Source organism: Phalacrocorax carbo, chromosome 32, assembly GCF_963921805.1.
Source record: "Phalacrocorax carbo chromosome 32, bPhaCar2.1, whole genome shotgun sequence".
Lineage (NCBI taxonomy): Eukaryota > Metazoa > Chordata > Aves > Suliformes > Phalacrocoracidae > Phalacrocorax > Phalacrocorax carbo.
In genome coordinates this window covers 177,394-204,733 of record NC_087544.1, presented here as the reverse complement: position 1 = coordinate 204,733, position 27,340 = coordinate 177,394, and the positions used below count along the sequence as shown (strand labels likewise).

Sequence of the window (27,340 nt, the reverse complement as noted above, 5' to 3'; positions counted from 1 at the left end):
CCACAGGCGGTCTATAGGGTCCCGCAGGCTGTTGTGGAGGGGCTATAGGGGATCGCTAGAAGGCTAGTGGGTCTCTATAGGGGCCCGGGGGTGTCTATAAGGTCCCTATAGGCAGTATTGGGGTCACGGAGAGGTTCCTCAGGGTCTACAGTGGGGCCCACAAAGGGGTTGGAGGGGAGGCTAAGGGGGCGGGGGTCGAGCTATGGGGGTGCTGGCCTACGGCGGGGGTGTGTGGGGGATCTACAGGGAGTCTATAGGGGGTCTATAGGGTCCCTATAGGCAGTATTGGGGTCACGGAGGGGTTCCTCAGGGTCTAGAGTGGGGCCCACAAGGGGGCCGGGGGGAGGTGCTAAGGGGGCAGGGGTCGATCTATGGGGGTCCTGGTCTACGTGGGGGGGGGTCTAAAGGGCATCTATAGGGGGTCTATGGGGGGTCTATAGGCCCCTGTGGGCGCGTGTGGGGCCGGCGGACGGGGGGACCCAGGCGTCCGGTGGCCCCAGGCGTCCGAGCGCCCGCGGCGCTGGAATCCGCCTCCCCCCCCCGCCCCCCCCCCCGGCCTAATCCCGGTGGTGACACTTTAACCAAAAGAGCCGCTTTTCGCCTTATATAACGGGGCCGGCGGGAGGGGGGACCCCGGGGACGGGGACGTCACCCCCAGGAGGCCAGGTAGGGGTTGGGGACAGCGGGGGGGGGGACGGGACGTGGGGACAGCGGGGGGGGGGGAGTGTGGGAGGGGGACCCTGAGGGGCACGGGGGGGCACGGGGGCGGGTTGGGGACATCATGGAGGGGACCTGGGAGGGGTTGGGGACATCGTGGGGGGGGGGGTTGGGGGCAGGTGGGGGAAGTTGTGGGGGGACGTGGGAGGGGTTGGGGACATCAGAGAGGGGTTGGGGACATCGAGGGGGGATGTGGGAGGGGTTGGGGACATCAAGGGGGGACGTGGGAGGGGTTGGGGACAGGTTGGGGACATCAAGGGGGGACGTGGGAGGGGTTGGGGACATCGTGGGGGGATGTGGGAGGGGTTGGGATCAGGTTGGGGACATCGTGGGGGGACGTGGGAGGGGTTGGGGACAGGTTGGGGACATCGAGGGGGGACGTGGGAGGGGTTGGGGACAGGTTGGGGACATCGTGGGGGGACATGGGAGGGGTTGGGGACAGGTTGGGGACATCAAGGGGGGACGTGGGAGGGGTTGGGGACATCGTGGGGGGATGTGGGAGGGGTTGGGGACAGGTTGGGGACATCGTGGGGGGACATGGGAGGGGTTGGGGACAGGTTGGGGACATCGTGGGGGGACGTGGGAGGGGTTGGGGACAGGTTGGGGACATCGTGGGGGGACATGGGAGGGGTTGGGGACATCGTGGGGGGACGTGGGAGGGGTTGGGGACATCAGAGAGGGGTTGGGGACATCAAGGGGGGACGTGGGAGGGGTTGGGGACAGGTTGGGGACGTCGCGGAGGGGACCTGGGGTGGGTTGGGGACATCAGAGAGGGGACAGGGACAGGTTGGGGACCCTGAGGGGCAAGGTGGGGATGTGGGGGGGTTGAGGACATCATGGAGGGGTTGGGGACATCACAGCGGGGACCTGGGAGGGGTTGGGGACATCAGAGACGGGTTGGGGACATCACAGGGGGGACCTGGGAGGGGTTGGGGGCCACAAGGGGTGTGGGGACATTGCTGTGGGGACACGTTGGGGACATCGAGGAGTGGCTGGGGACTGGGGGACATCAGGGACACCAGAAGAGGGTACATGGGGGAGGGGTTTTGGCCATCGAGAGGTTGGGGACATTGGAGAGGGGACACGGGGTGCCCTGGGGATGGGGGGGGGACACACACACGGGAGTGGGACGTGCTGGGGACATCAGAGAGGGGACCCTTCACCTTGGGGACACGGGAGGCGCAGCTGGCCGGATGTCCCCGTCCCCAGGGAGCCACGCTGGGAGGGGTTGGGGACATCAGGAGGGCTTGGGGACGCGTGACGCAAGTTGGTGACACCGTCCCCCATCTGAGGCGTGTCCTTGGTGGTCACCATGTGTGCCCCCGCGGTGTCCCCGCGGCCCCTGTCCTTCTGCCTGTCCCCACGTCCCGGTGTCCCCCTGTCCCCACGTCCCGGTATCCCCCTGTCCCTGTGTCCCCTGTCCCCATGTCCTGGTGTCCCCATCTTAACACAGGTGTCTGAGCTGGGTCCGCACAACGTCCCTGTGGGTGGCCATGTCCCCTGTGATGGTGCCCCCATGGATGGGTGTCCCCGTGGGTGATGGTGTCCCCGTGGGTGATGGTGTCCCCGTGGGTGATGGTGTCCCCATGGGTGATAGTGTCCCCTGTGGGTGATGGTGTCCCTGTGGGTGATGGTGTCCCCATGGATGACTGTCCCCGTGGGTGATGGTATCCCCGTGGACGACTGTCCCCATGGGTGATGGTGTCCCCATGGGTGATGGTGTCCCCATGGGTGATAGTGTCCCCTGTGGGTGATGGTGTCCCTGTGGGTGATGGTGTCCCCATGGATGACTGTCCCCGTGGGTGATGGTATCCCCGTGGACGACTGTCCCCATGGGTGATGGTGTCCCCCGTGGGTGATGGTGTCCCCGTGGGTGATGGCGTCCCCGTGGGTGATGGCGTCCCCATGGGTGATGGTGTCCCCATGGATGGGTGTCCCCGTGGACGACTGTCCCCATGGGTGATGGTGTCCCCATGGGTGATGGTGTCCCCACAGGTGATGGTGTCCCTGTGGGTGATGGTGTCCCCATGGATGACTGTCCCCATGGATGACTGTCCCCATGAATGACTGTCCCCGTGGGCGATGGTGTCCCTGCGGGTGATGGTGTCCCTGCGGGTGATGGTGTCCCCATGGATGACTGTCCCCATGGGTGATGGTGTCCCTGTGGGTGATGGTGTCCCCGGGGGTGCTGATGTTCCCCATGCCCTCGTGTCCAGTGGTGTCCCTGTGTCTGACGGCGTCCCCCGCAGGTGACGGTGTCCCCGCGCCCCAGGATGCCGTTCGGGGCGGTGTTGGCGCAGGTCGGGGGGCTGGGACGCTTCCAGGTGCTACAGACGGCGCTGCTGGTGGTGCCCATCCTGCTCATGGCCAGCCACAACCTGCTGCAGAACTTCACCGCCGCCGTCCCCCCGCACCGCTGCCGCGTCCCCGACGTCACCCCCGGTCCTGGTGCCACCCCGAACGTCCCCAGCGCCACCCCAGGGCCACCCGCAACCACCCTTGATGGCACCTCAACAGCTTCTGATGGCACCTTAAGGTCCTCCAACGCCATCCTGAGGTCTCCTGATGGCACCTTGAGGTCCTCCAATGGCACCCTGAGGTCCTCCAATGGCACCCTGAGGTCTTCTGGTGGGACCTTGAGGTCGCCTGGTGCCACCCTGAGGTCCCCTGATGGCACCTTGGGGTCTCCTGGTGCCACCCTGAGGTCTCCTGATGGCACCTTGAGGTCCTCCTATGGCACCCTGAGGTCTCCTGATGGCAACCTGGGGTCCCCCGAAGGCACCAGCATCCCTGGTGCCACCCACGTCACACTTGATGGCACGCCGGCACCCCCTGACAGCACCCATGTCCAGCCTGATGCCACCTTGGGGTCCTTCAATGGCACCTTGGGACCTGCTGGTGCCACCCTGGGGTGGTCCAATGCCACCCTGGGGTCCCCCGATGCCACCCTGGGGTCCTGCCGACGCTACGTGGCCTCGTCCCCCGCCAACGGTAGCACCGGTCCCCGGCCCACCGAGCCCTGCCACGATGGCTGGGACTACGACCGCAGCATCTACGTGGCCACCATCGTCACCGAGGTGGGGGCGGGGACAGGGGACGGGCGAGGTGGGGCAGGACGGAGGGCAGGAAGGCGTCCCCAGTGTCCATGTGGGCACCAACGTCCCCAGGGTGGGGGTGGGGAGGGGGGAGATGGAGGGATGGAGATGGAGAGATGGAGACGGGAGGAGGAAGATGGAGCCATGTGGGGATGAAGGGATGGAGATGGAGCCATGTGGGGATGGGAGGATGAAGATGGAGCCCTATTGAGATGAAGGGATGGAGATGGAGCCATATGGAGATGGAGGGATGGAGATGGAGCCATGTGGGGATGGGAGGATGAAGATGGAGCCCTATTGAGATGAAGGGATGGAGATGGAGCCATATGGAGATGGAGGGATGGAGATGGAGCCATGTGGGGATGGGAGGATGAAGATGGAGCCCTATTGAGATGAAGGGATGGAGATGGAGCCATATGGAGATGGAGCCGTGTGGGGATGGAGGAACGGAGATGGAGCCATGTGGGGATGGAGGAACGGAGATGGAGCCATGTGGGGAAGACGGGGCTATAGGGGTGACACAGGGTGGAGGTGGTGGAACACGTGGAGAGCTGGAGAGGAGGGAAGAGGAGGGACTGATGGGTGGAAGGGGAGGACAAGGCGTCCTCAGCTCATCTCCGTCCCCGTAGTGGGACCTCGTCTGCAGCTACCGGCAGCTCCGGCAGATGGCCCAGTCCATCTACATGGCCGGGGTCCTGGTGGGCGCCCTGATCCTGGGGGGCCTCTCGGACAGGTGAGGGTATCAGAGACCCCTCCCCGTGCCTCAGTTTCCCCATGGGGCATTGGACAGACCATCGCCCAGTGGTGCCCAGTGGCGCCCAGTGGCACCCAGTGCCTCCCTGTTGCAGGTTTGGGCGCAAGGCCATGTTGATATGGTCCTACCTGCAGCTGGGGGTGATGGGGACGTGCACGGCCTTCGCCCCCAACTACGCATCCTACTGCGTCTTCCGCTTCGCCGGTGGCATGGCCCTCTCCGGCTTCGGCCTCAGCATCGCCTGCCTGGGTGAGGGGACGGGGGTGAGGATGACCGCGGGGAGCTGGGTGGGGACAACCGGCATGGCCATGGGTGGGGACACCCCAATGACCGTGGACGTCCCAAAGGCCATGGATGTGGCCGTCACCATGGCCGTGGATGGAGATGTCCCCAACGGCCATGGCTGGGGACAGTGACGAAGATGGCCACATGGCTCTGGGTGGGGACAATCGGCATGGCTACAAATGGGGGTTGCCCAATGGCCATGGATGTCCCAACAGCTGTGGATGTCCCTCCCAATGGCCATGGATGTCCCTCCCAAAGGCCATGGATGTCCCAAAGGCCATGGATGTCCCTTCCAATGGCCATGGATGTCCCTCCCAATGGCCATGGAGGCCCAACGGCCATGGATGTCCCTCCCAACGGCCATGGAGGCCCAATGGCCATGGATGTCCCGCCCAATGGCCATGGATATCCCAAAGGCCATGGATGTCCCAACGGCCATGGATGTCCCTCCCAATGACCATGGATGTCCCTCCCAACAGCCATGGATGTCCCAATGGCCATGGAGGCCCAACGGCCATGGATGTCCCAACGGCCATGGATGTCCCTCCCAATGGCCATGGATGTCCCTCCCAACGGCCATGGATGTCCCAATGGCCATGGAGGCCCAACGGCCATGGATGTCCCAATGGCCATGGATGTCCCTCCCAACGGCCATGGAGGCCCAATGGCCATGGATGTCCCGCCCAACGGCCATGGATATCCCAAAGGCCATGGATGTCCCAACGGCCATGGATGTCCCTCCCAATGGCCATGAATGTCCCTCCCAACGGCCATGGATATCCCAAAGGCCATGGATGTCCCAACGGCCATGGATGTCCCTCCCAATGGCCATGGATGTCCCTCCCAACGGCCATGGATATCCCAAAGGCCATGGATGTCCCAACGGCCATGGATGTCCCTCCCAACGGCCATGGAGGCCCAACGGCCATGGATGTCCCAATGGCCATGGGTGTGGACATCACCGCAGCCACGGAGAGGGACGTTGTTGTGGCCATGGATGGAGATGTCCCCAACGGCCATGCCTGGGGGACATGCCCCTCTCTACAAATGGAGACATCCCTATGGCCACCAATGGGGACGTCCCAGTGGTCTCTGATGGGGACATCACCATGGCCACGATGGGGCCCTGTGGTGCGGATGCATCTGGGCACGATGGGGAAGCCACGGTCACAAGGAGGGTGATGGCGGGGGGGCGGGAAACACGAGTCCGACGTGTCCCTGTGGTCTCTCGCAGTGGTGGAGTGGATCCCCACGCCCTACCGCGCCATCACCGTGGCCATCACCGGCTTCGCCTACACCCTGGGCCAGATCCTGCTGGCCGGCATGGCCTACACTGTCCCCCACTGGCGCTGGCTCCAGCTCACCGTCTCGCTGCCCTTCTTCATCTTCTTCCTCTGCTCTTGGTAGGACGGTTGGGTCCCTTGGGGAAGGCCGTGGTGGTGGTGGTGGGGCTCTCGCCGTGCCTCAGTTTCCCCCTCGGTGACTGCAGGTGGTTGGCTGAGTCTGCCCGTTGGCTGGTGCTCTCGGGGAAGGCCGAGAGGGCTGTGAAGGTCCTGCAGCGAGTGGCCAAGATTAACAAGAGAAAGGAGGAAGGGGAGAAGATCACAGTGGAGGTATGGTGGCCCCATGGTGGGGGGGGACCCTGGTTTCCCACCCCTGTCCCCTGCCAACCTCTCCTGTTTCCCCCTCCCCCAGATCCTGAAGTCCAACATGAAGGAGGAGTTGGCTGGTCTGAAGTCCTCCTACACCATCTCCGACCTGGTCCGGACCCCTGTCATCCGTCACATCTTCTTCTGCCTCTCCATCGTCTGGTGGGGTTGGGTTGGACTGGAGATGTCTGGTGGGGATGATGAGGAGGAAGGAGGGATGGGGAGGGGGTGGAGGGCTGGAAAGGTGGGTGAGAGATGGAGGGAGGGATGGTTGTAAGGGTGATGGAGGGTTGGGTGGATGGAAGAGTGGATGGATGGAGGGTTGGGTGGATGGCTGGACAGTTGGAAGGATGGACGAGTGGATGGGTGGAAGGATGGATGGCTGGATGGATGGAAGGGTAGACAGACATATGGTTGGACAGTTGGTCAGACGTACGGATGGATGAATGGAAAGATGGAAAGCTGGCCAGAAAATCAGTGAATCCAGCCATCCAAGAGTACCACAGCCCTCCTCCATCTGAGATCCCTGTCCCATGTGATGGTGACATCCCAGGGAGGTCCATGCCTCTCTCTGCCCTGCTCCAGGTTCTCCATCAGTTTCTCCTACTACGGGCTGGCCATGGATCTGCAAAACTTCGGGGTCAGCATTTACCTCATCCAGGTGATTTTCGGCGCCGTTGACTTCCCAGCCAAAGTGGTGGTGACCGTCTCCCTGAGCTACATTGGCCGGCGGGTGTCACTGATGGTGGCCCTCTTCTTGGCGGGGCTGGTCATCATTGCCAACATCTTTGTCTCCACAGGTGGGTGCGATGGGGTGATGGGGGGGGGTGGAGAGGGGTGGTCTTTTGCACTGGTCTGTCCAACCACCCGTGTCCCCACCAGTCCAACGCACAACTCTGGTTTGCTCTTCACCCACCCGGGCTTGTGCCGGCACCGGCGCGGCCAGCGGGGGTGGGGTGGGGATGGGACCCCTGTGCTCGGCCCTGGGGAGGCCCCACCACGAATGCCGGGCTCAGGTTTGGGCCCCTCGGGACAAGGAGGCCCTGGAGGGGCTGGAGCGTGTCCAGAGAAGGGCAGCGGGGCTGGGGCAGGGTCTGGAGCACAAGTGTGCTGGGGGGCGGCTGAGGGGGCTGGGGGGGTTTAGCCTGGAGAAGAGGGGGCTGAGGGGAGCCCTTCTCGCTCTCTGCAGCCCCCTGAGAGGGGCTGGAGTGAGGGGGGGGGGTCGGTCTCTGCTCCCAGGCGACGGGACGAGGGGAACCGGCCTCCGGCTGCCTCAGGGGAGGGTTAGGCTGGCGACAGGGACAGTTTCTCCCCCAAAAGGGCGGCCGGGCGTTGGCACAGGCTGCCCCGAGAGGTGGGGGAGTCGCCGTCCCCGGGGGTGCTCGAACAGCGTGTCGGGGCAGCCCTCGGGGACGCGGTTGAGGAGCCCTGGGGGTGTTGGGTTGGCGGCTGCGCTTGATGGCCCTCAAGGTCTTTTCCAACCTTTACAATTGCGTGATCCCTCCCTTCTCCGGCCATTGAATGACGCACGTGCCCACCGCTCCACCCACGCTCTCACCTCTCCACCCATCCATCCACGTCCGCAACCTCCATCCCACCTGTCCACCCCTACACCCCCTCCTTCCTCCTTCTCACCATCGCCCCACCCCGTCTCTCCTTGTGCCCCAGAGCTGCAGACGGTGCGCACGGCGCTGGCCGTCATCGGCAAGGGTTGCCTCTCCGCCTCCTTCAACTGCGTCTTCCTCTACACCACCGAGCTCTACCCCACTCCCATCAGGTAAAACCCTGTCCCCATCACCCCGCAGTGGGGCAGGTCCCTCATCACCCACCCATGACACCCCCAAGGTGGTCCCGGCCCCCTGTTGACCCCCACACGGGCACCGGCAGGCAGACCGGGCTGGGCTTTGGCAGCACCATGGCCCGCGTGGGCGGCATCGTGGCGCCGCTGGTGAAGATGATGGATGAGTACTACCCCTTCTTGCCCCCTGCGGTCTATGGGGTGGCCCCCGTGGTGGCGGCCGTGGCGGCCGGATTCCTCCCAGAGACCCTCAACTTGCCGCTGCCCGACACCATCGAGGAGGTGGAGAGCAGGTGGGCGTGGGGCAGGAGAGGATGGACGGATGGACGGATGGACACATCTAGTGGTAGATGAATGACTGGATTTTGTGGATGGACGGAGAGGAGACCAACTGGATGGGTGGAGGGGTAGGTTGGTAGGCAAAGGGGGTGGTGGCTTGGATGGATGATGGTTGGATGATGGTTGGATGACATGGATGGATGGATGAAGGTTGGATGATGGATGGTTGGATGACATGGATGGATGGATGATGGTTGGATGATGGACGGTTGGATGACGTGGATGGATGGATGATGGTTGGATGATGGATGGTTGGATGACATGGATGGATGGATGATGGTTGGATGACATGGATGGATGGTGGTTGGATGATGGACGGTTGGATGACATGGATGGATGGATGATGGTTGGATGATGGACAGTTGGATGACATGGATGGATGGATGATGGTTGGATGATGGACAGTTGGATGACATGGATGGATGGATGATGGTTGGATGATGGACGGTTGGATGACATGGATGGATGGATGATGGTTGGATGATGGACGGTTGGATGACATGGATGGATGGATGATGGATATTTGGATGATGATGATGATTGGGTGATGGATGGATGACAGACAGATGGTTGGACAATGGATGGTTGGGCAGATGGACTGAAAGCTGAAGGGGTTTTGGACGGATGGACAGACGGATGTGCTGAAGGACAAGAGGATGGCTGTGTTGGCAGAAGAACGAGTGATGTGAGTGGCCGAATGGCTGGACGCGGTACAAGCTGGGCTGCTTCCCACCCTGCCTGTGCCTGCTCTGTCCTGCCATGCCCCACAGACCATCATCATCATCATCTTCCTCCCTCCAGGGCCAAACGGAAGAAGACGGAGGACCCCAAAGAGAAGATCCCCCTCCAGCCCCAGGACAAGGCCCCACAGAAGGAGGCCTGAAGGCTGATGGGGTGGGGGGGGACAGCACCCCACATCTGGCCACCAGCAAAACCCCCCCTCACCTGTGGGCCCCCTGCAGCCTTGTTTTGGGGACGGGTATGACTTCGCTGCCTGCCCCACAGCTGGTGACCTCCCTGTATGGGGCAGGGGAAGTCCTCGGAGGAATAAAGCAGCTCTGCTGGGGACGGCGTCTCAGGGTGTTATCTGAGCCCACCGACAGTCACCTCCAATAAGGTGACACCCAACAACCGCATCCGAGGTCACCTCCAATAGGATGATGTCTAAGAACCGTGTCCCTGAGGTGACCTCCAATAAGATAGCACCCAAGCCCGCCACGCTGGAGGTCACCTTTGATAAGGTGACACCTCATAACCTTGTCCCCAAGGCCACCTCCAGTAAGGTGATGCCCAAGAACCTCTCCCATGGTGGAGGTCAACCCCCAATGACACCTCATAACCTTGTCCCTGAGGTGCCCTCCGATAGGCCAATGCCTAAGAACCTTGTCCCTGAGGTCACCTCCAACAAGATGACGCCCAATAACCCCAAACCCACCCAACTCTTGTCCAGGGAGGGGGGGGCCCCCCCAAAAGGAAGGGCGAGGACCCCCACACACCCCCCCCACCCCACCACCCCCTGGGGCTGCCGCCATGATGCCCCTTCCCTGACTTCCCCTCGCCACCCCGGGCCACCCCGGCCCTTGGTCCCACTGCCGACGTGTCCCTTGGCCCCATCAACACCCCTCATTGGTCTGACCCCATCAAAAATTAACCCTCCGCTTCCCCAGGCGGAGAATGCGCTGACCGAAGCAGGGCCACCTCCGGCAGCACTTTTCGCTTCCCTTTTGACTACAAAAAAAATGCTAGAAATTCGCTAAAATGTAACCCAACGGGCCGGTGAAGGCCATCCATTGGCCCAAGCCAGGAGACCCCCCCAAAACCTCTTTGGGATGCCCACCTGAGGGTGCGCCATGAGCTGGATGAAGGTGGTTGGTCCCAGGTGGCCCCTCTCCAAAAGCCACCTTTTCCCCCTTGAGCTAAAAAAAAACCAACCAACTTTGGAAAAATAATGAAAATAAAGATAATTCTTTATTTTCTTTTTAATTCCTGCCCCAGATTGCTTCAGTTTTGCCTCATTTTTTGGGGGACTTTTCTGCTGCCACAATGAAGGGAGGGAAGTGAGGCCAGCGGATTTGGCTTTGGCCACTCTTTGCTGGCACTTGGTGGCCCCCCACGGCCCCCCCACGGCCCCCCTTGCCTGCACTTTTGCCTACCCGCCCTTGCCTTTTCCCACTGGAAAATCACCAAAAAAACCCACCCCAGCTGTCAATCATTAACCCAAACCAGCCATTGGCCGGGTTATATAGGCGACCACCCCCGGTGCTTGTGGAGTGAGGCCACCGTGAGAGCGAGAGAAGCATTTTTGGGGTGAAATCCATCCCTTTTTGGGGGCGGGGGGTCTGCAAGTGTGGGGCGGGCGTGCATGGCTGTGGGGCGTTCCTGGGGTCTCACAGTGGCAGCATGGCTTTCGCCAGCCTCCTGGAGCACGTGGGGGGCATGGGCCGCTTCCAGGTGGCCTCGGTGCTCCTCTTGGCCCTGCCCATCCTCATGATGGCCAGTCACAACCTTCTGCAGAACTTCACGGCCGCCACCAGCGACCACCGTTGCCGCCTTCGTTGGGAGGACAACGTCACCGGCCTCGACCCCCAGGACGTGTTGAGGGTCTCGGTTCCCCGCGGTGAGCGATGCCGGCGCTTTGTGAAACCACAGTGGTGGTTTTTGGAGGCCAACGGCTCGGTTCCAAACAGCAGCTGGCCGGAGACAGAGCCCTGCCGCGATGGCTGGACCTACGACCGCAGCGTCTTCACCAGCACCATCGTCACTGAGGTGGGGGGGGGGGTGGCGGCAGCAGTGGGGTGGGATTTGGGGGGGGCTGGTAGCACATTTCACCCAATCCTGGCTGCTTTTCCCACCGTGAGGCCCCCCCAGCGAAGGATCTGATGTCATCGCAATGTTGACGTCTTCCAACCAGGGCGTCTTCCCCGCTCAACCCTTGGTTGAGCACTCAACGCCGTGAGAGCTCAGGACAAGAAAGGGGGGGATGAGGGAGATGGTGGCCATCAGCAAGGGGGTCAAAAAAGGGGACAGATGACCCCTGGAAGGAGCTTCCAGCCATGGGGATGGTGGGAAGGGTGGCCAGGTGTTTAGTTGCACCCACTTGGTGCCGCCATTGGCCATCCATTGGCTGTTGCGTTGGGTCAAGCCTACGATCCACCACGGCCGGTTGGGGGGGGGGCAGGAAGGAGGCTAGAGGGGTCCCTGTCCCTCCCCAAAATCTCTGTGCCACCCCCATGTCCTCACCCCCACCCCCCCGGCAGTGGGACCTCGTGTGCAGCTCCCGGGGGCTGAAGCAGTTGGCCCAGTCGCTCTACATGGCCGGCGTCTTGGTGGGCGGCATCGTCTTCGGGGGTCTTTCGGACAGGTGAGGGGTGACACCCCATTCCCGTGGGGAGATGGGGCTTGTCTCATCTCCTCTTCTCCCTCCTCACCCCTTTTTCCTCTTCCTCACCCCTTTTTCCTCTTCCTCACCCCTTTTTCCTCCTCCTCACCCCTTTTTCCTCTTCCTCGCCCCTTTTTCCTCTTCCTCACCCCTTTTTCCTCCTCCTCACCCCTTTTCCCTCCTCATCACCCCTTTTTCCTCCTCCTCACCCCTTTTTCCTCTTCCTCACCCCTTTTTCCTCTTCCTCACCCCTTTTTCCTCCTCTTCACCCCTTTTCCTCCTCCTCACCCCTTTTTCCTCCTCATCACCCCTTTTTCCTCCTCTTCACCCCTTTTTCCTCCTCCTCACCCCTTTTTCCTCCTCTTCACCCCTTTTTCCTCTTCCTCACCCCTTTTTCCTCCTCATCACCCCTTTTTTCTCCTCCTCACCCCTTTTCCTCCTCCTCACCCCTTTTTCATCTTCCTCACCCCTTTTTTCTCCTCCTCACCCCTTTTCCTCCTCCTCACCCCTTTTTCCTCCTCCTCACCCCTTTTTCTTCCTCCTCACCCCTTTTTCATCTTCTTCACCCCTTTTTCCTCCTCCTCACCCCTTTTCCTCCTCCTCACCCCTTTTTCCTCCTCATCACCCCTTTTCCTCCTCCTCACCCCCTCCTCCTCCTCCTCACCCCTTTTCCTCCTCCTCACCCCTTTTTCCTCCTCCTCACCCCTTTTTCCTCCTCCTCCTCACCCCTTTTCCTCCTCCTCACCCCTTTTTCCTCCTCATCACCCCTTTTCCTCCTCCTCACCCCCTCCTCCTCCTCCTCACCCCTTTTCCTCCTCCTCACCCCTCTTTCCTCCTCCTCACCCCTCTTTCCTCCTCCTCACCCCCTCCTCCTCCTCCCCACCCCCCAGGTTTGGCCGCCGGTCGCTGCTCACCTGGTGCTACCTCCAGATGGGCGCCATGGGAACGTGCTCCTCCTTCGCCCCCAGTTTCACCATCTACTGCCTCTTCCGCTTCCTCACGGGCATGGCCTTCTCCGGCATCGTCCTCAACAGCACCTCCCTCTGTAGGTGGCCGCCGCCAGCCCCGCGGCACCGGCCCCCGGCACCCTCCTGCTCCGCTCCACGTCTCTGTGTGTCTCGGCAGCTCTGGAGTGGCTGCCCACCCGCGCCCGGGCGCTCGCGGGGACCTTCATGGGTTACTGCTACACCACGGGGCAGTTCCTGCTGGCTGGGATCGCCTACGCCGCCCCGGCCTGGCGCCGGCTGCAGCTCGCCGTGTCACTGCCCTTCTTCTGCTTCTTCCTCTACTCGTGGTGAGGCGGAGAAGGGGGAGGAACGGCGCCACGGGCGCAGGGACGGACGGATGGACGTCTGCGGGTGGACGGGGCCACGGGTGGGTGGGTAGAGGGAAACCTGGGTGTGACGATGGGCGGATGGATGAATAGAAGGTGCAAGGTTGGTTGGAGACACGGCTGGAGGGGCAGAGGGGGGTAGCAGATCGCTGGCGGCAAGCTGAGGTGGGTGGTGGGGTGTCCCCATTTCCTCCACAGGTGGTTGACAGAGTCAGCTCGCTGGTTGGTCATGGTGGGGAAGTCCCACCAAGCCCTGAAGGAGCTCCAGAAAGTGGCCAGGATAAATGGGAGGAAAGAGGAAGGCGACAAGCTCGACATAGAAGTAAAAAAGCTCTGGCCGGGTCCCCTGGGGTGTTTTATGGGGGGGGTGGGGGAAAGTGACCCCACTCTTCTGGCCCTCAGGTAGGGAGACAGCAGCGGGGTCCCCTACACCCACATTTCCAGCCCCTTAAACAACCATCCATCCCCACAGACAACTGTCCATCCATCGCCACCCGCACCCACCCATCTCCATCATGGCTGTCTCCATCATCCCCATCTCCACCATCTCTATCTCCACCATCTCTATCTCTACCATCCCCATCCCCATTTCCACCACCCCCGTCTCCACCACCCCCACCTCCATCATCTCCACATCCACCATCTCCCCCTCCACCATCCCCATCTCCACCTCCATCATCTCCAAATCCACCATCTCCCCCTCCACCACCCCCATCTCCACCTCCATCATCTCCCCCTCCACCACCCCCATCTCCACCTCCATCATCTCCCCCTCCACCACCCCCATCTCCACCTCCATCATCTCCCCCTCCACCACCCCCATCTCCACCTCCATCATCTCCAAATCCACCATCTCCCCCTCCACCACCCCCATCTCCACCTCCATCGTCTCCCCCTCCACCACCCCCATCTCCACCTCCATCATCTCCCCCTCCACCACCCCCATCTCCACGCCCACCTCCATCTATCCATCCCCTTTTACCACCATCCATCCATCATCCCCCACCTCCATCCATCCCCCACCTCCACCCATCTGACCCTCTGTCCATCCATCTGTTGGTCCAGCCCTTCTCCCACCCACCCTCCACCCATCCAGCCCAGGCCTTGATCGCCTCCCCACCTCCACCCTCCATCCTGGTCCCCCCATTGCTCCTCCCACCCCTGCCCCGCCCCGAGCAAGAAGGGGGACCGCAGCACCCTGCCCCCCACCCCAGAACCCCCACTTCTCTCTAGACCTTGAGGTCCTACATGCAGAAGGAGATGGCTTCATCGAGGAGTCACCACACGGTCGTTGACCTGGTCCGGACGCCCGTCGTGCGCCGCATCTCTTGTTGCCTCTGCTTCGTGTGGTACGCCGGTGGGGGAGGACATCAGCGGCTGGTTGTCTGTCTGTCCTCCCAGTCGTCGATCCGTCCATCCCGCTATCCACCCCTCCCCAAATGCCCACCTTAGCGCGGCCCTTATTGTAAAGGGAAGCTGAGTCATGGTGCAGGACTCGGTCAACTGAGGTCTCTTGGCCCTCCAGGAAGGGACACGGCTCTCCTGACTGGCTCCCAGAGGCCAGGGGCTGGTGTGTGACCCCCACCTCCCACTCCGCACCGCCCCACTGGTGACATTTCCCCCACCCCACCCCCTTCTCGGCCTAGGTTCTCCACCAGCTTCGCCTACTACGGGCTGGCCATGGACCTGCAAAACTTTGACTTCAACATCTACGTGATCCAGCTCATCTTTGGGGCCGTGGACATCCCGGCCAAGCTGGTCTCCATCCTCACCATCACCTTCGTGGGGCGACGCTTCACCCAATCCGTTGCCCTCATCCTGGCTGGCCTGGCCATCTTGGCCAACATCTTGGTGCCACAAGGTGAGGGCTGGGGGTGGTGGCCATGGCGTCCCCTTCAACTCCAACCCGTAAAGCACCATCTGGGTGGGCCGAAGCGATCTCAACCTATTAACGCAACTCTCAGGCTGAGTGATTTTTTTATTAGCTTTTTATGGATGATTTGCCCGAAATCCTGGTGTTTGGGGAAGTGGGGGGGGGGGGGGGGGGGGTCTCCTCGCTCCATCACCCGCTGTCAACCCAACATGAATCCCAGATGACCCGTCCTCATCCCCACAGACCTGCGGATGCTCCGGACCGCGCTGGCCGTCTTCGGGAAGGGTTGCTTGGCCGCATCCTTCAACTGCATCTACCTCTACACGGGTGAGCTCTACCCCACCGTTATTCGGTAAGGAGGGGGCGGGGTGCAGGTTGGGGGGCGGCGATGGGGTGGCCACGATCACGCGGTCTGGTCCCTCAGGGCTCCTCGGTGTCCCACAGGCAGACGGGCATGGGGTTGGCCAACACCATGGCCCGTCTGGGCAGCATCACGGCCCCCTTGGTGAAGATGGCGGGTGATCTCTTCCCCACGTTGCCCGTCATCATCTATGGGGCGGCCCCAGTGGTGTCAGGGCTGGTGGCCATCTTCCTGCCGGAGACGCGGGACGTGGCCCTGCCTGAGACCGTGGAGGAGGTGGAGGGCAGGTGGGACTGAAGGGCAAGGGGAGGGACAGATGGATGGTGGGGAGGGACAAGTGGACACAGGGAGGGATGGTGGGAGAGAAGGATTGGTTGGCCATGGGGATGGAGGGATGGAGGGATGGATGGAGGGAGGGATGGAGGGATGGAGGGATGGAGGGATGGATGGAGGGAGGGATGGAGGGATGGAGGGATGGATGGATGGATGGATGGATGGATGGATGGATGGATGGATGGATGGATGGAGGGAGGGAGGGATGGAGGGAGGGAGGGATGGAGGGATGGAGGGATGGAGGGATGGATGGAGGGATGGATGGATGGATGGATGGAGGGAGGGAGGGAGGGAGGGATGGAGGGATGGAGGGATGGATGGAGGGATGGATGGAGGGATGGATGGATGGATGGATGGATGGAGGGATGGATGGATGGATGGAGGGATGGAGGGATGGATGGAGGGATGGAGGGATGGATGGAGGGATGGATGGATGGATGGAGGGATGGAGGGATGGAGGGATGGATGGATGGATGGATGGATGGATGGATGGAGGGATGGATGGATGGATGGATGGATGGATGGATGGATGGATGGATGGATGGAGGGATGGATGGATGGATGGAGGGATGGAGGGATGGAGGGATGGATGGAGGGATGGAGGGATGGATGGATGGATGGAGGGATGGAGGGATGGATTGAGGGATGGAGGGATGGATGGATGGATGGATGGATGGATGGATGGATGGATGGAGGGATGGAGGGATGGAGGGATGGATGGAGGGATGGAGGGATGGATGGAGGGATGGAGGGATGGAGGGATGGATGGATGGATGGATGGATGGATGGATGGATGGATGGATGGATGGATGGATGGATGGATGGATGGAGGGATGGATGGATGGATGGAGGGATGGATGGATGGATGGATGGAGGGATGGAGGGATGGATGGATGGATGGAGGGATGGAGGGATGGATGGATGGATGGATGGATGGATGGATGGATGGATGGAGGGATGGAGGGATGGATGGATGGATGGAGGGATGGAGGGATGGATGGATGGATGGATGGATGGAGGGATGGATGGATGGAGGGATGGATGGAGGGATGGAGGGATGGAGGGATGGATTGAGGGATGGAGGGATGGATGGATGGAGGGATGGATGGAAGGATGGATGAAGGGATGGAGGGATGGATGGAGGGATGGAGGGATGGATGGATGGAGGGATGGATGGATGAAGGGATGGATGGATGGATGGATGGATGGATGGATGGATGGATGGATGGATGGATGAAGGGATGGATGGATGGATGAAGGGATGGAGGGATGGATGGATGGATGGATGGATGGATGGATGGATGGATGGATGGATGGATGGATGGATGGATGGATGGATGAAGGGATGGATGGATGGATGGAGGGATGGATGGATGGATGGATGGATGAAGGGATGGATGGATGAAGGGATGGATGGATGGATGGATGGATGGATGGATGGATGGATGAAGGGATGGATGGATGAAGGGATGGATGGATGGATGGATGGATGGATGGATGGATGGAAGGGTTGAGGGATGGATGGAAGGGTTGAGGGATGGATGGATGGATGGAGGGATGGATGGATGGATGGATGGATGGAGAGATGGAGGGATGGATGGAAGGATGGAGGGACGGATGGATGGATGGATGAAGGGATGGATGGATGGATGGAGAGTTGGGTGGCTGTCTGGGACGGAGAGTTGGTTGTGTGTGGTGCTGGATGGACAGATGGAGAGACAGGCATGGATGGGCTTGCATGGGTGGATGGACAGGAAGAAAAAGTATGGCAATGGATGGATGAAAGGATGGACAGACAGATGACTATGAAGACAGAGGGATGGGTGGTGGATGGACGGGTCAATGGGGAAGCGGGGGGAACAGCAGCCTGAAGACCCATGTGGCCTGCCGAAACCTCCCCCGCCCCATCCGCCCTCTCCCACCAGGGCCCAGCCCCAGAAGGATGAAGCCCAACACCTCCAGGTCCCACTTCAGCCCACCCAGCCCAGCGACACCACGGGGGCCTGCTAGTGCCGCACACCCTGGGAGACCCCCCAAATCCCCACCCTGAGAGCTCAACGCACCCAGCGGACGAAGGAGCAGGAGTGGGGGTTGGGGGGGGGTTGCACACCCCCCTCCCCCACCCCCGAGAAGAGCAAAGGGACAGTGATGACCATGGCCACCCACTTGCATGGCCAAGGAGGGGACCCAGGCGCCCTCCTCTCCAGGCAGGGTTGGGGGATGGTGTCGTTCCCCCCCACCCCCTCCCCCCTCCCCAAATATCACTTCACATGATGCTTTCTCTGTGCTGGAGTAAAAATAATAAAAACAAAAATAATCTGAAACACAGCCGGTGGGAGGGCGGAGGGGTGGGGGTGGGGGGTGTTTTCCCACGGCCGCAGGGGGTCCCGCACAGCCTGGCCGTCCCACCCCGAAGGCAAATACGGGACCCAGCAGGGTGCTGTGGCCTCGGCATTGCATTCCCCCCCCCCACCTTCCACCGTCCCCTCCTCCCCACTGCCTGCGCCAGAGCTGCCAGGGAGGGAGAGTCACACTCAAGAGCACAGGGAGGACCCTGGGATCCCAAGGACCCATAGATCCTGTGACCCACATGACCCAGACATCCCACGGACCCACAGATCCCAAGGACCCAGGTGTCCGGCTGCCCAGACATCCCACGGACCCACAGATCCCAAGGACCCAGGTGTCCGGGTGCCCAGACATCCCACAGACCCACAGATATCAAGGACCCAGGTGTCCAGGTGCCCAGACATCCCATGGACCCACGGATCCCAAGGACCTGGGTGGCCGGGTGCCCAGACATCCCACGGACCCACAGATCCCAAGGACCCAGGTGTCCAGGTGCCCAGACATCCCACAGACCCACGGATCCCAAGGACCCAGGTGTCCGGGTGCCCAGACATCTCACGGACCCATGGATATCAAGGACCCAGGTGTCCGGGTGCCCAGACATCCCATGGACCCACGGATCCCAAGGACCTGGGTGTCTGGGTGCCCAGACATCCCATGGACCCACGGATCCCAAGGACCTGGGTGTCCGGGTGCCCAGACATCCCACGGACCCACGGATCCCAAGGACCTGGGTGTCCAGGTGCCCAGACATCCCACAGAACCACAGATCCATGGGTCTGGCCACGCAGCACCCACGATGCCCTCCTCTCCAACCTCCGAGCCACCAAGGAGCCAGGTGTCCTGCCCCCCAAGCCACCCCCGAGGTCCCCTGGCCGCTGCCCCTTCCTGCCTATGCTCTGCTGCCTCCCGCTGCCCTCCTGCCCGGGGTCCAAGGGGCTCCCAGCGATCCGGTTCAGGGCTCCCGGGGACTTTGCCCCATGAATCGTCCACCATGGATGGTGAAAACAAGCTGGGGGGTGGGGGCTGAGGTGGTCCCCATCCACCTGGGGTCGGGGGCTTCCTCGGCAAGGAAGAGGGTGAAGAGGATGGGATGGCCCCAAGGAGCCGCCGCGCATCCCTGGTCGTGGACCGGCACGGCCAGCACCAGCATTTCCACCCGACGATCGTCTCCACCGACCCATAGCGGGATCCGGTGCCGCCAGAGTCAAACGTTAACTGGGACCGGAGGTGGCTTTAAATAGGAGTGGGGACGGGGCCAGGGCCGTGGCCATGGGCAGCCGTGGGGCCGAGGGGCGGTAGCTGCCGGCGGACGGCTCTGGGAAGCAGGGTTTGGTGCTGGGAGAGTTCGGGCGATAGCTGGAGCGACGGACAGGTGAGTGGATCAATGGGCTGGTCAAGAGAGAGATTAAAGCTCAGTAGATCGATCAATAGAGAGAAAGACTGATCAATGGAAAGATTATAGGTCAAGAGGTGGATCAATAGAGAGATTAAGATTGATACTTTGATCAATAGAAAGATTACATGTCAATGGATTGAGATTAAAGACCAATAGATTGAGATTAAAGATCAATAGATTGAGATTAAAGACCAATAGATTGAGATTAAAGATCAATAAAGACCAACAGAGAGAAAGGCTGATCAGCAGAAAAATTTTAGGTCAAGAGATTGATCAATAGTGAGATTTAAGATCAATAGATTGATCAATATAGACTGATAGATGAGTCAATAGATCGATGAAGATGATTATATTGATCAATAGATTATAGATCAACAGGTTGGCCAATAGAGAGACATCAATAGATCAATCAATGGAGAGATTAAAGGTCAATAAATCAATCAATAGAAATATTATAGGCCAATAGACTGGTCGATAGATCTAGATTGACACATTGATCAATAGAAAGATTACCATTCAATAAAATGATCAATAGGCCAATCGATCGATCAACAGAGACACAGATCATGAGATTGATCGGTGGAGCATGGTTCGATAGGTTCATTGGCAGAAGAACACAGACCAATAGATCGATCAATGAATGGATTATAGATCAATTTATCGGTAGTAGCGGTACACAGACCACCAGACTGATCAATGGAGGTGTTGTAGGACGATAGATTGATCAGCAGATCACTAGGGGGATCAACAGAAACCTATAGACCAATAAATCAATCAATAAAGAGAGATTATGGACTAATTGATCAACACATTATAGATGAGAGAGAGCTAAAGATCAATAATTTATCAACACAAAACGAGCTCGCTGGATTGATCAATAGGGAGACCACTAGATCAATCAATAGAGGGGGGGACATCAATAGATTGATCACTAGAGCTATGTGGATAAATCGATTGATTGATAGGGTGAGGAGCCAATGGATGGGCAGAGGGGCAGGGGGGCGGGTCCGCCAGCTGGGTGATGGTTGACATGGACAATAGAGAAATCCATCGATCGATCGATTGATTGATTGGCCGAGGGGTGAAGGAGGGCTGGAGAAGGAGCGAGTGGGAGGGGCAGAGGGAGGGCGGGAGGGAGGGAGGGACGGAGGGACGGATGGAGGGACAGCGGGAGGCCGGAGAGACCGAGCCGCAGACCGAGAGAGCGGCAGAGAGAGGGAGAGGAGCAGAACAGCAGGTAGGGACCGATCGATCGTGAGGGATGATTGGCGGGACGGACCTATTGAGAGGGCGGTAGGACAGAAGGGGGAGAAGATCGATCGATCGATCGATTGACTGATCAACCGATAATGTGGGGGGAGGGAGGAGGAGGAGGGAGAGCGGCAAGGGGCAGAGCTGATAGCAAGAAACAAATGATCAGCGATCGATAGGTCGATAGAGACTGAGATTGACAGAATTCTAGGTCGATTGATCAATTAGATTGATAGCTTGATAGGCAGATTGATTGATTGATAGATCAACAGATTGATAGAGAGACTGATAGACACCCCAATAGATCAGTAGGGATCAATTGATTGACAGAGACAGTGATAGATCGATAGAGCGATTGGCAGATCAATAGACTGATCGATCGATTGATAGAGGCAGTGACAGATCAATAGAGCAACCAATAGGTCAACAGAAAGACTGATAGATTGGTACATTGGTAGACAAATTGATAGGCCTATAGAGAGACCGGTAGATCCATAGGCGGATCAATCAATTAATAGATCAATAGGCCTATTGACAGACCGATAAATAGGCCGATCGATCGATAGGCCTATCGATAGACTGATAAATAGACCAATTGATTGATAGGCTTATTGATAGACCAAGCAATCAATAGACCTATTGACAGACCGATAAACAGACTGATCGATCAGTAGGCCTATTGATAGACCAATAAATAGATAATGGATCAATAGGCCTATGATGGACAGATAAATAGACCTATTGATCACCCCTTGGCCATCCCCAGCCCCGTCCCTCAGCCAATCCTGATCTGGTCCCTCTGCTGTCCTCCAACCCACCCCTTCGCTGCCCCGTGGTCCCTCCTCTCCTGTGTCCCTTGGCCACCCATTGGCTGGTCCTTCCACCCGTCCCTCCCTCCTGCCTCCAAACCACCCCTCGGCCATTCCTTGGCCAACCCTTGGCCAACCCTTAGATCTATCCATTCAATGACCACCCAAATCACCCCTTGGATGGTTCTCGGCCATTCCTTGGCCAATCCTGAGATCCATCCATTCAATGACCACCCTTTGGCCCTTCCTTGGCCAATCCTGAGATCCATCCATTCAATGACCACCCTTTGGCCCTTCCTTGGCCAATCCTGAGATCCATCCATTCAATGACCACCCTTTGGCCCTTCCTTGGCCAACCCTGAGATCCATCCATTCAATGACCACCCTTTGGCCCTTCCTTGGCCATCCCTTGGCCCATCTCTTGATCCCTCCCTCACACCTTCCTCCAAACCTCCCCTTGGATGGTCCTTGGCCAACCCTTAGGTCTATCCCCTCAATGACGACCCCTTGGCCATTCCTTGGCCATTCCTTGGCCAACCCTTAGTTCTAGCCATTCAATGATGACCCAGACCACCCCTTGGCCATCCCTTGGCCAACCCTTAAGTCTATCCATTCAATGACCACCCAAACCACCCCTTGGCCAACCTTAGATCTATCCATTCAACTAACCACCCTTTGGCCACCCCTTGGCCCATCTCTTGATCCGTCCCTCCCCCTTCCTCCAACCACCCCCTTGGCCATCCCTCGGCCCATCCTTCAACCTCTTCTCCTCCTCCCACCCTCCAGCTGACCTTGGCCCCTCCCCGCCCACCTCCATCCCCCATCCAACCATGACCTTCGTGGAGCTCTTGGCCCGCCTGGGCGGGATGGGCCGTTTCCAGGTGACCTACGTGACCGCCTTGGCCGTTCCGTTGCTCATGTTGGCCAGCCACAACCTTCTGCAGAACTTCACCGCCGGCGTTCCCGAGCACCACTGCCGGCTTTGGCCGGCGGCCAACGGCAGCGCCGGGGACGTCCCCCTCCTCATCTCCATCCCCTCCGACGGTCACCGCCGTCCCCAGCGCTGCCACCGCTACGTGGTACCTCAGTGGCACCTCTTGGGTGTCAACGGTACGGTCAACGACACGGCCAACGGCGGGGCGGCAACCGAGCCTTGCCGCGATGGCTGGACCTACGACGACGGCGTCTTCGCTCACACCATCGTTACCGAGGTGAGGGGCGCCCCACAGCCCCCATGGGGTGTGTGTGTGGGGGCCCCCCCCCACGTGTTGACCCCGCCCCGTGTCCTCTCCCCCTGGCAGTGGGACCTCGTGTGTGAGTCCAAGACGTTGAGGCAGGTGGCCCAATCCATCTACATGGCCGGGATCCTCCTGGGCTCCGGCCTCTTCGGGGTCCTCTCCGACAAGTGTGTGGCCAGCCCGGAGCTGTACTGGGATGAACTGGGAGCAACTGGGAGCGGGGGGAGGGGAGCGGTGTGCACAGGGATGCCCTCCGCTCCCCCTGGCCCCTGGTGTCCCTGGGTTGGGTTTGTCCCAGTATGGCTTGTCCCGCTGTCCCCGCTGCCCCCAAGGCACCCATCCCAGCGCCCCCAGTGCCCCATCTCCCCCATCCCAGTGCCCCATCTCCCCCATCCCAGTGCCCCCAGTGCCCCATCTCCCCCATCCCGGCGCCCCCAGTGCCCCATCTACCCCATCCCAGCGCCCCATGTCCCCCATCCCAGCGCCCCCAGTGCCCCATCTCCCCCATCCCAGTGCCCCATCTCCCCCATCCCAGTGCCCCCAGTGCCCCATCTCCCCCATCCCAGTGCCCCATCTCCCCCATCCCAGCGCCCCCAGTGCCCCATCTCCCCCATCCCAGTGCCCCATCTCCCCCATCCCAGTGCCCCCAGTGCCCCATCTCCCCCATCCCAGTGCCCCATCTCCCCCATCCCAGTGCCCCATCTCCCCCATCCCAGCGCCCCCAGTGCCCCATCTCCCCCATCCCAGTGCCCCATCTCCCCCATCCCAGTGCCCCCAGTGCCCCATCTCCCCCATCCCAGTGCCCCATGTCCCCCCTCCCAGTGCCCCCAGTGCCCCCCCCATTGCCCCCAGTGCCCCCTATTCCCCCTCCCAGTGCCCCATATTCCCCCTCCCAGTGCCCCTAGTGCCTCCAGTGCCCCATATTCCCCCTCCCAGTGCCCCCCCAATGCCCCCCAGTGCCCCCCCAGTGCCCCCAGTGCCCCCCCCAGCGCCCCCAGTGCCCCTCCCAGTGCCCCCAGTGCCCCCAGTGCCCCATATTCCCCCTCCCAGTGCCCCCAGCGCCCCCAGCGCCGTGTCCCCGCAGGTACGGGCGCCGGGCGCTGCTGACGTGGTGCTACCTGCAGCTGGGGGTGACGGGGGCCGCCACCGCCGCCGCCCCCACCTTCGCCCTCTACTGCCTGGGCCGCTTCCTGGGGGGGCTGGCGATGGCGGGGGTCTCCCTCAACTCCGCCTCCCTCTGTGAGCGGGACGGGGGGGCCCAGCCTCTGGCCAATGGGGAGCGCCCATGTTCAGCCCAACCCCACCCCCGGCCCACGGGAGGGACCCCAACCCACCCCCCCCCCCGACCCACGGGAGGCACCCCAACCCCACCCCCCTGACCCATGGGAGGGACCCCAACCCCCATTGACCCATGGGAGGGACCCCAACCCCACCCCCCCCACCCCACGGGAGGGACCCCAACCCAACCCAACGCCCTGCCCACAGGAGAGACCCCAACCCCACCCCCCTGACCCATGGGAGGGACCCCAAACCAAGCCCCCCACCCGCAGGAGGGACCCAAACCCAATCCAACCCCACCCCCCCGACTCATGGGAGGGACCCCAACCCCCATTGACCCACAGGAGGGACCCCAACCCAACCCAAATCCCCCGACTCATGGGAGGGACCCCAACCCCCATTGACTCACGGGAGGGACCCCAACCCAACCCCCCCAACCCACAGGAGGGACCCCAACACCCCATTGCCCCACGGGAGGGACCCCAACCAACCCAACCTCACCCCCCTGACCCATGGGAGGGACCCCAACCCAACCCAACCCCACCCCCCTGACCCACGGGAGGGACCCCAACTCCCCATTGCCCCACGGGAGGATCCCCAACCCGACCCAACCCCACCCCCCTGACCCACGGGAGGGACCCCAAACCAACCCCACCCTCACCCACAGGAGAGACCCCAACCCAACCCCCCCCAACCCACAGGAGGGACCCGAACCCAACCCAACCCCACCCCCCCGACTCATGGGAGGGACCCCAACCCCCATTGACCCACGGGAGGGACCCCAACCCAAACTCCCCCCACCCCTCTCATGGTCGCCCGCAGGCATGGAGTGGATCCCGACGGAAGCCCGCGCCATCGTGGGCACCATCAACGGCTACTGCTACACCCTGGGCCAGTTCGTGCTGGCGGCCGTGGCCTTCGGCCTCCCCCACTGGCGCTGGCTCCAGCTCGTCGTCTCCCTCCCCTTCTTCCTCTTCTTCCTCTACTCCTGGTACGGGGAACCCGGGAGTCCTCGACTCCATCCTCATGGATTTTGGGGTGGGGGGAGGTGGATTTGGGGTGTCTGGGTTCCCTTGGGGGGGTGGTGGGGACACCGTGGGGGGGTGGGAGGTGTAGGGTGGGATGAGGGACACCCCCCCCTCGATGCGGGGGTCCCCTGTAACCCCTCATCCCTCCCCCCCCCCGCCCCCAAAGGCTGTTCGTGGAGTCGGCCCGGTGGCAAGTGATTTCGGGGAGACCCGACCTGGCCCTGAAGGGGCTCCGCAAAGTCGCCCGCGTCAACGGGAGGAAGGCGGAGGGGGACAAACTCAGCGAGGAGGTGATGGGGAGCTTCCCGGAGCCCCCCACCCCCACCCGATCCCCCCCTCCCCGTCCCCTTCTGCCCCCACCCCCCCCCCCATCCCCCCAAAACCTCCCAGGTCTCTCCAGATCCCCCAAACCCTGCCAGAACCCCCTCGTTCTCCCTTAGCCCCCCACCCTGTTCCCCTCCACTCCGCCTGGATCCCCCCAGATCTAGCCCTCCTAGATACTTCTGACCCCCCGCCAGATCCCACCCAGGTCCCTCCTGATCACTCGGATCCCCCCCAGACCACTAGTATCCTTCCTAGATCCCTCTGATCCCACGTAGATCCCTCCCAGTTCCCTCCAGACCCCCTGGATCCCCACTGAGACCACTACTATCCTTCCTAGATCCCTCTGATCCTGTCCAGATCGCCCAGATCCCTCCAGATCACCTGGATTCCCACCCCATAAGACCCCTATTATCCCTCCTAGACCCCTCTGATCCCACCTGGATCCCCCCAGATCCCTCCAATTCTCTCCAGGTCACTAGGATTCCCACTCCCAAGGCTCCTAGTGATCTTCCTAGATCTCCCTGATCCTGCCTAGATCCCCCCAGATCACCTGGGTTCCCACCCCCCCAAGACCCCTAGTATCCCTCCTAGATCCGTCTGATCCCACCCCGATCCCTCCAATTCCCTCCAGACCACCTGGATCCCTCCCGAGACCCCTAGTATCCCTCCCAGATCCCTCTGATCCCACCTAGATCCCCCCAGATCCCTCCCATCCCCTGGATCCCCCCGGATCCCCCTGATTCCCCCCAATCCCCCATGCTTCACCCCGATCCCCCGGGCTCCACCCCATCACCCCTCCCAGATCCCTCCCGTCCCCCCGGATCCCCCTGGATCCCCCCCGATCCCCCAGGCTCCACCCCATCACCCCTCCCAGATCCCTCCCGTCCCCCCGGATCCCCCCCGATCCCCCCTGATCCCCCTCCCGCAGGCGCTGCGGGCCCTGGTGCGCCGGGAGCCGACGCTGCCGGGGGGGGCCCTGGCCACCCTTGTCCGCACCCCCGGGATGAGGACGGTCTCCTGCGGCGTCTCCTTTGTCTGGTGAGCGGGGCCGCTTTGGGGCCAAAACCCGCCTTTTGGGGCAAAACCCAACATTTTGGGGCCAAATGTCACCTTTTGGGGGGCCAAACCCCAATATTTTGGGAGCCAAACCCAACTTTTTGCAGCCAAACCCAAAATTTTGGGGACAAAACCAACTTTCTCAGGGCCAAAACCAACTTTTCGAGGGGCCAAACCCAACTTTTTTGGGCCAAACCCAAACTTTTGGGGCGAAACCCAACCTTTTTGGGGCCAAATCCAACTTTTTGCAGGGCCAAACTCAACAGTTGGGAGCCAAACCCCACATTTTGGGTCCAAACCCAACTTTTTGGGGCCAGACAACTTCTTGCAGGGCCAAACCAAACATTTTGGGGCCAAACCCGACATTTTGGGAGCCAAACCAAACATTTTGGAGCCAAACCCAACTTTTTTGGGCCAAACCCAACATTTTGGGGGGAAACCCCACCTTTTTGCAGGGCCAAACCCAACTTTTTGCAGGGCCAAACCCAACATTTTTGGGCCAAACAACTTTTTGCAGGGCCAAACCCAACATTTTGGGGCCAAACCTGACATTTTGGGAGCCAAACCTAACTTTTTTGGGCTAAACCCAACCTTTTGCAGCGCCAAACCCAAACTTTTGCAGGGCCAAACCCAACATTTTGAGGCCAAACCCGACATTTTGGGAGCCAAACCCAACTTTTTTGGGCCAAACC

At 61.0% G+C, this 27,340-nt stretch overlaps 3 protein-coding genes across 7 annotated transcripts in view; all 3 read left to right on the top strand.

The window, feature by feature from the left end:
- Positions 1 to 563: 563 nt before the first annotated feature.
- Positions 564 to 9,705, top strand: LOC104050321 (solute carrier family 22 member 6-A-like). 3 transcript variants are annotated; one of them, XM_064437503.1, is made up of 11 exons: positions 564 to 666; positions 2,990 to 3,794; positions 4,442 to 4,545; positions 4,661 to 4,815; positions 6,086 to 6,254; positions 6,341 to 6,464; positions 6,547 to 6,662; positions 7,086 to 7,300; positions 8,169 to 8,277; positions 8,388 to 8,591; positions 9,439 to 9,705. In XM_064437503.1, the coding sequence occupies exons 2-11, from the start codon at positions 2,991 to 2,993 to the stop codon at positions 9,518 to 9,520; spliced, it is 2,082 nt and encodes a 693-aa protein (XP_064293573.1). In that variant the 5' UTR covers positions 564 to 666; position 2,990; the 3' UTR covers positions 9,521 to 9,705. The 3 variants fall into 3 exon arrangements, with proteins under 3 accessions (XP_064293573.1, XP_064293572.1, XP_064293574.1); XM_064437502.1 differs by having other exon boundaries at positions 568 to 666; positions 2,934 to 3,794; XM_064437504.1 differs by lacking the exon at positions 8,388 to 8,591 and having other exon boundaries at positions 568 to 666; positions 2,934 to 3,794.
- A 1,265-nt stretch (positions 9,706 to 10,970) lies between these two features.
- On the top strand, positions 10,971 to 18,244 carry LOC135310285 (solute carrier family 22 member 6-A-like). Of its 2 annotated transcripts, XM_064437506.1 has the most exons (10): positions 10,972 to 11,403; positions 11,895 to 11,998; positions 12,907 to 13,061; positions 13,142 to 13,310; positions 13,548 to 13,671; positions 14,583 to 14,698; positions 14,996 to 15,210; positions 15,466 to 15,574; positions 15,667 to 15,870; positions 17,842 to 18,244. In XM_064437506.1, exons 1-10 carry the CDS (start codon positions 11,038 to 11,040, stop codon positions 17,924 to 17,926), a joined length of 1,647 nt encoding a protein of 548 aa, XP_064293576.1. In that variant the 5' UTR covers positions 10,972 to 11,037; the 3' UTR covers positions 17,927 to 18,244. The 2 variants fall into 2 exon arrangements, with proteins under 2 accessions (XP_064293577.1, XP_064293576.1); XM_064437507.1 differs by lacking the exon at positions 17,842 to 18,244 and having other exon boundaries at positions 10,971 to 11,403; positions 15,647 to 15,823.
- Positions 18,245 to 19,513: 1,269 nt separating this feature from the next.
- Positions 19,514 to 27,340, top strand: part of LOC135310279 (solute carrier family 22 member 6-like) — a 15,537-nt gene continuing 7,710 nt past the window's right edge. The window contains exons 1-7 of one of the 2 annotated variants that reach the window (XM_064437492.1): positions 19,514 to 19,640; positions 22,511 to 22,935; positions 23,026 to 23,129; positions 24,047 to 24,201; positions 25,063 to 25,231; positions 25,435 to 25,558; positions 26,521 to 26,630. In XM_064437492.1, the coding sequence (XP_064293562.1) occupies positions 22,555 to 22,935; positions 23,026 to 23,129; positions 24,047 to 24,201; positions 25,063 to 25,231; positions 25,435 to 25,558; positions 26,521 to 26,630 (1,043 nt within the window). In that variant the 5' untranslated portion in view covers positions 19,514 to 19,640; positions 22,511 to 22,554. The remainder of the gene's footprint in view (positions 19,641 to 22,510; positions 22,936 to 23,025; positions 23,130 to 24,046; positions 24,202 to 25,062; positions 25,232 to 25,434; positions 25,559 to 26,520; positions 26,631 to 27,340) is intronic. The other variant, XM_064437493.1, reaches the window with a different exon arrangement.

What these genes read in the sequence shown, in the direction of transcription:
- LOC104050321 (XM_064437503.1), top strand. Translation starts at nt 2,991, where the DNA reads ATGCCGTTCGGGGCGGTGTTGGCGCAGGTCGGGGGGCTGGGACGCTTC. An exon ending in TGGCCACCATCGTCACCGAG is followed by an intron (nt 3,795 to 4,441) that starts GTGGGGGCGGGG and finishes CCGTCCCCGTAG; the next exon opens with TGGGACCTCGTCTGCAGCTA. An exon ending in CAACATCTTTGTCTCCACAG is followed by an intron (nt 7,301 to 8,168) that starts GTGGGTGCGATG and finishes CTTGTGCCCCAG; the next exon opens with AGCTGCAGACGGTGCGCACG.
- LOC135310285 (XM_064437506.1), top strand. Translation starts at nt 11,038, where the DNA reads ATGGCTTTCGCCAGCCTCCTGGAGCACGTGGGGGGCATGGGCCGCTTC. An exon ending in TTCGGGGGTCTTTCGGACAG is followed by an intron (nt 11,999 to 12,906) that starts GTGAGGGGTGAC and finishes CCCACCCCCCAG; the next exon opens with GTTTGGCCGCCGGTCGCTGC. An exon ending in GCGACAAGCTCGACATAGAA is followed by an intron (nt 13,672 to 14,582) that starts GTAAAAAAGCTC and finishes ACTTCTCTCTAG; the next exon opens with ACCTTGAGGTCCTACATGCA.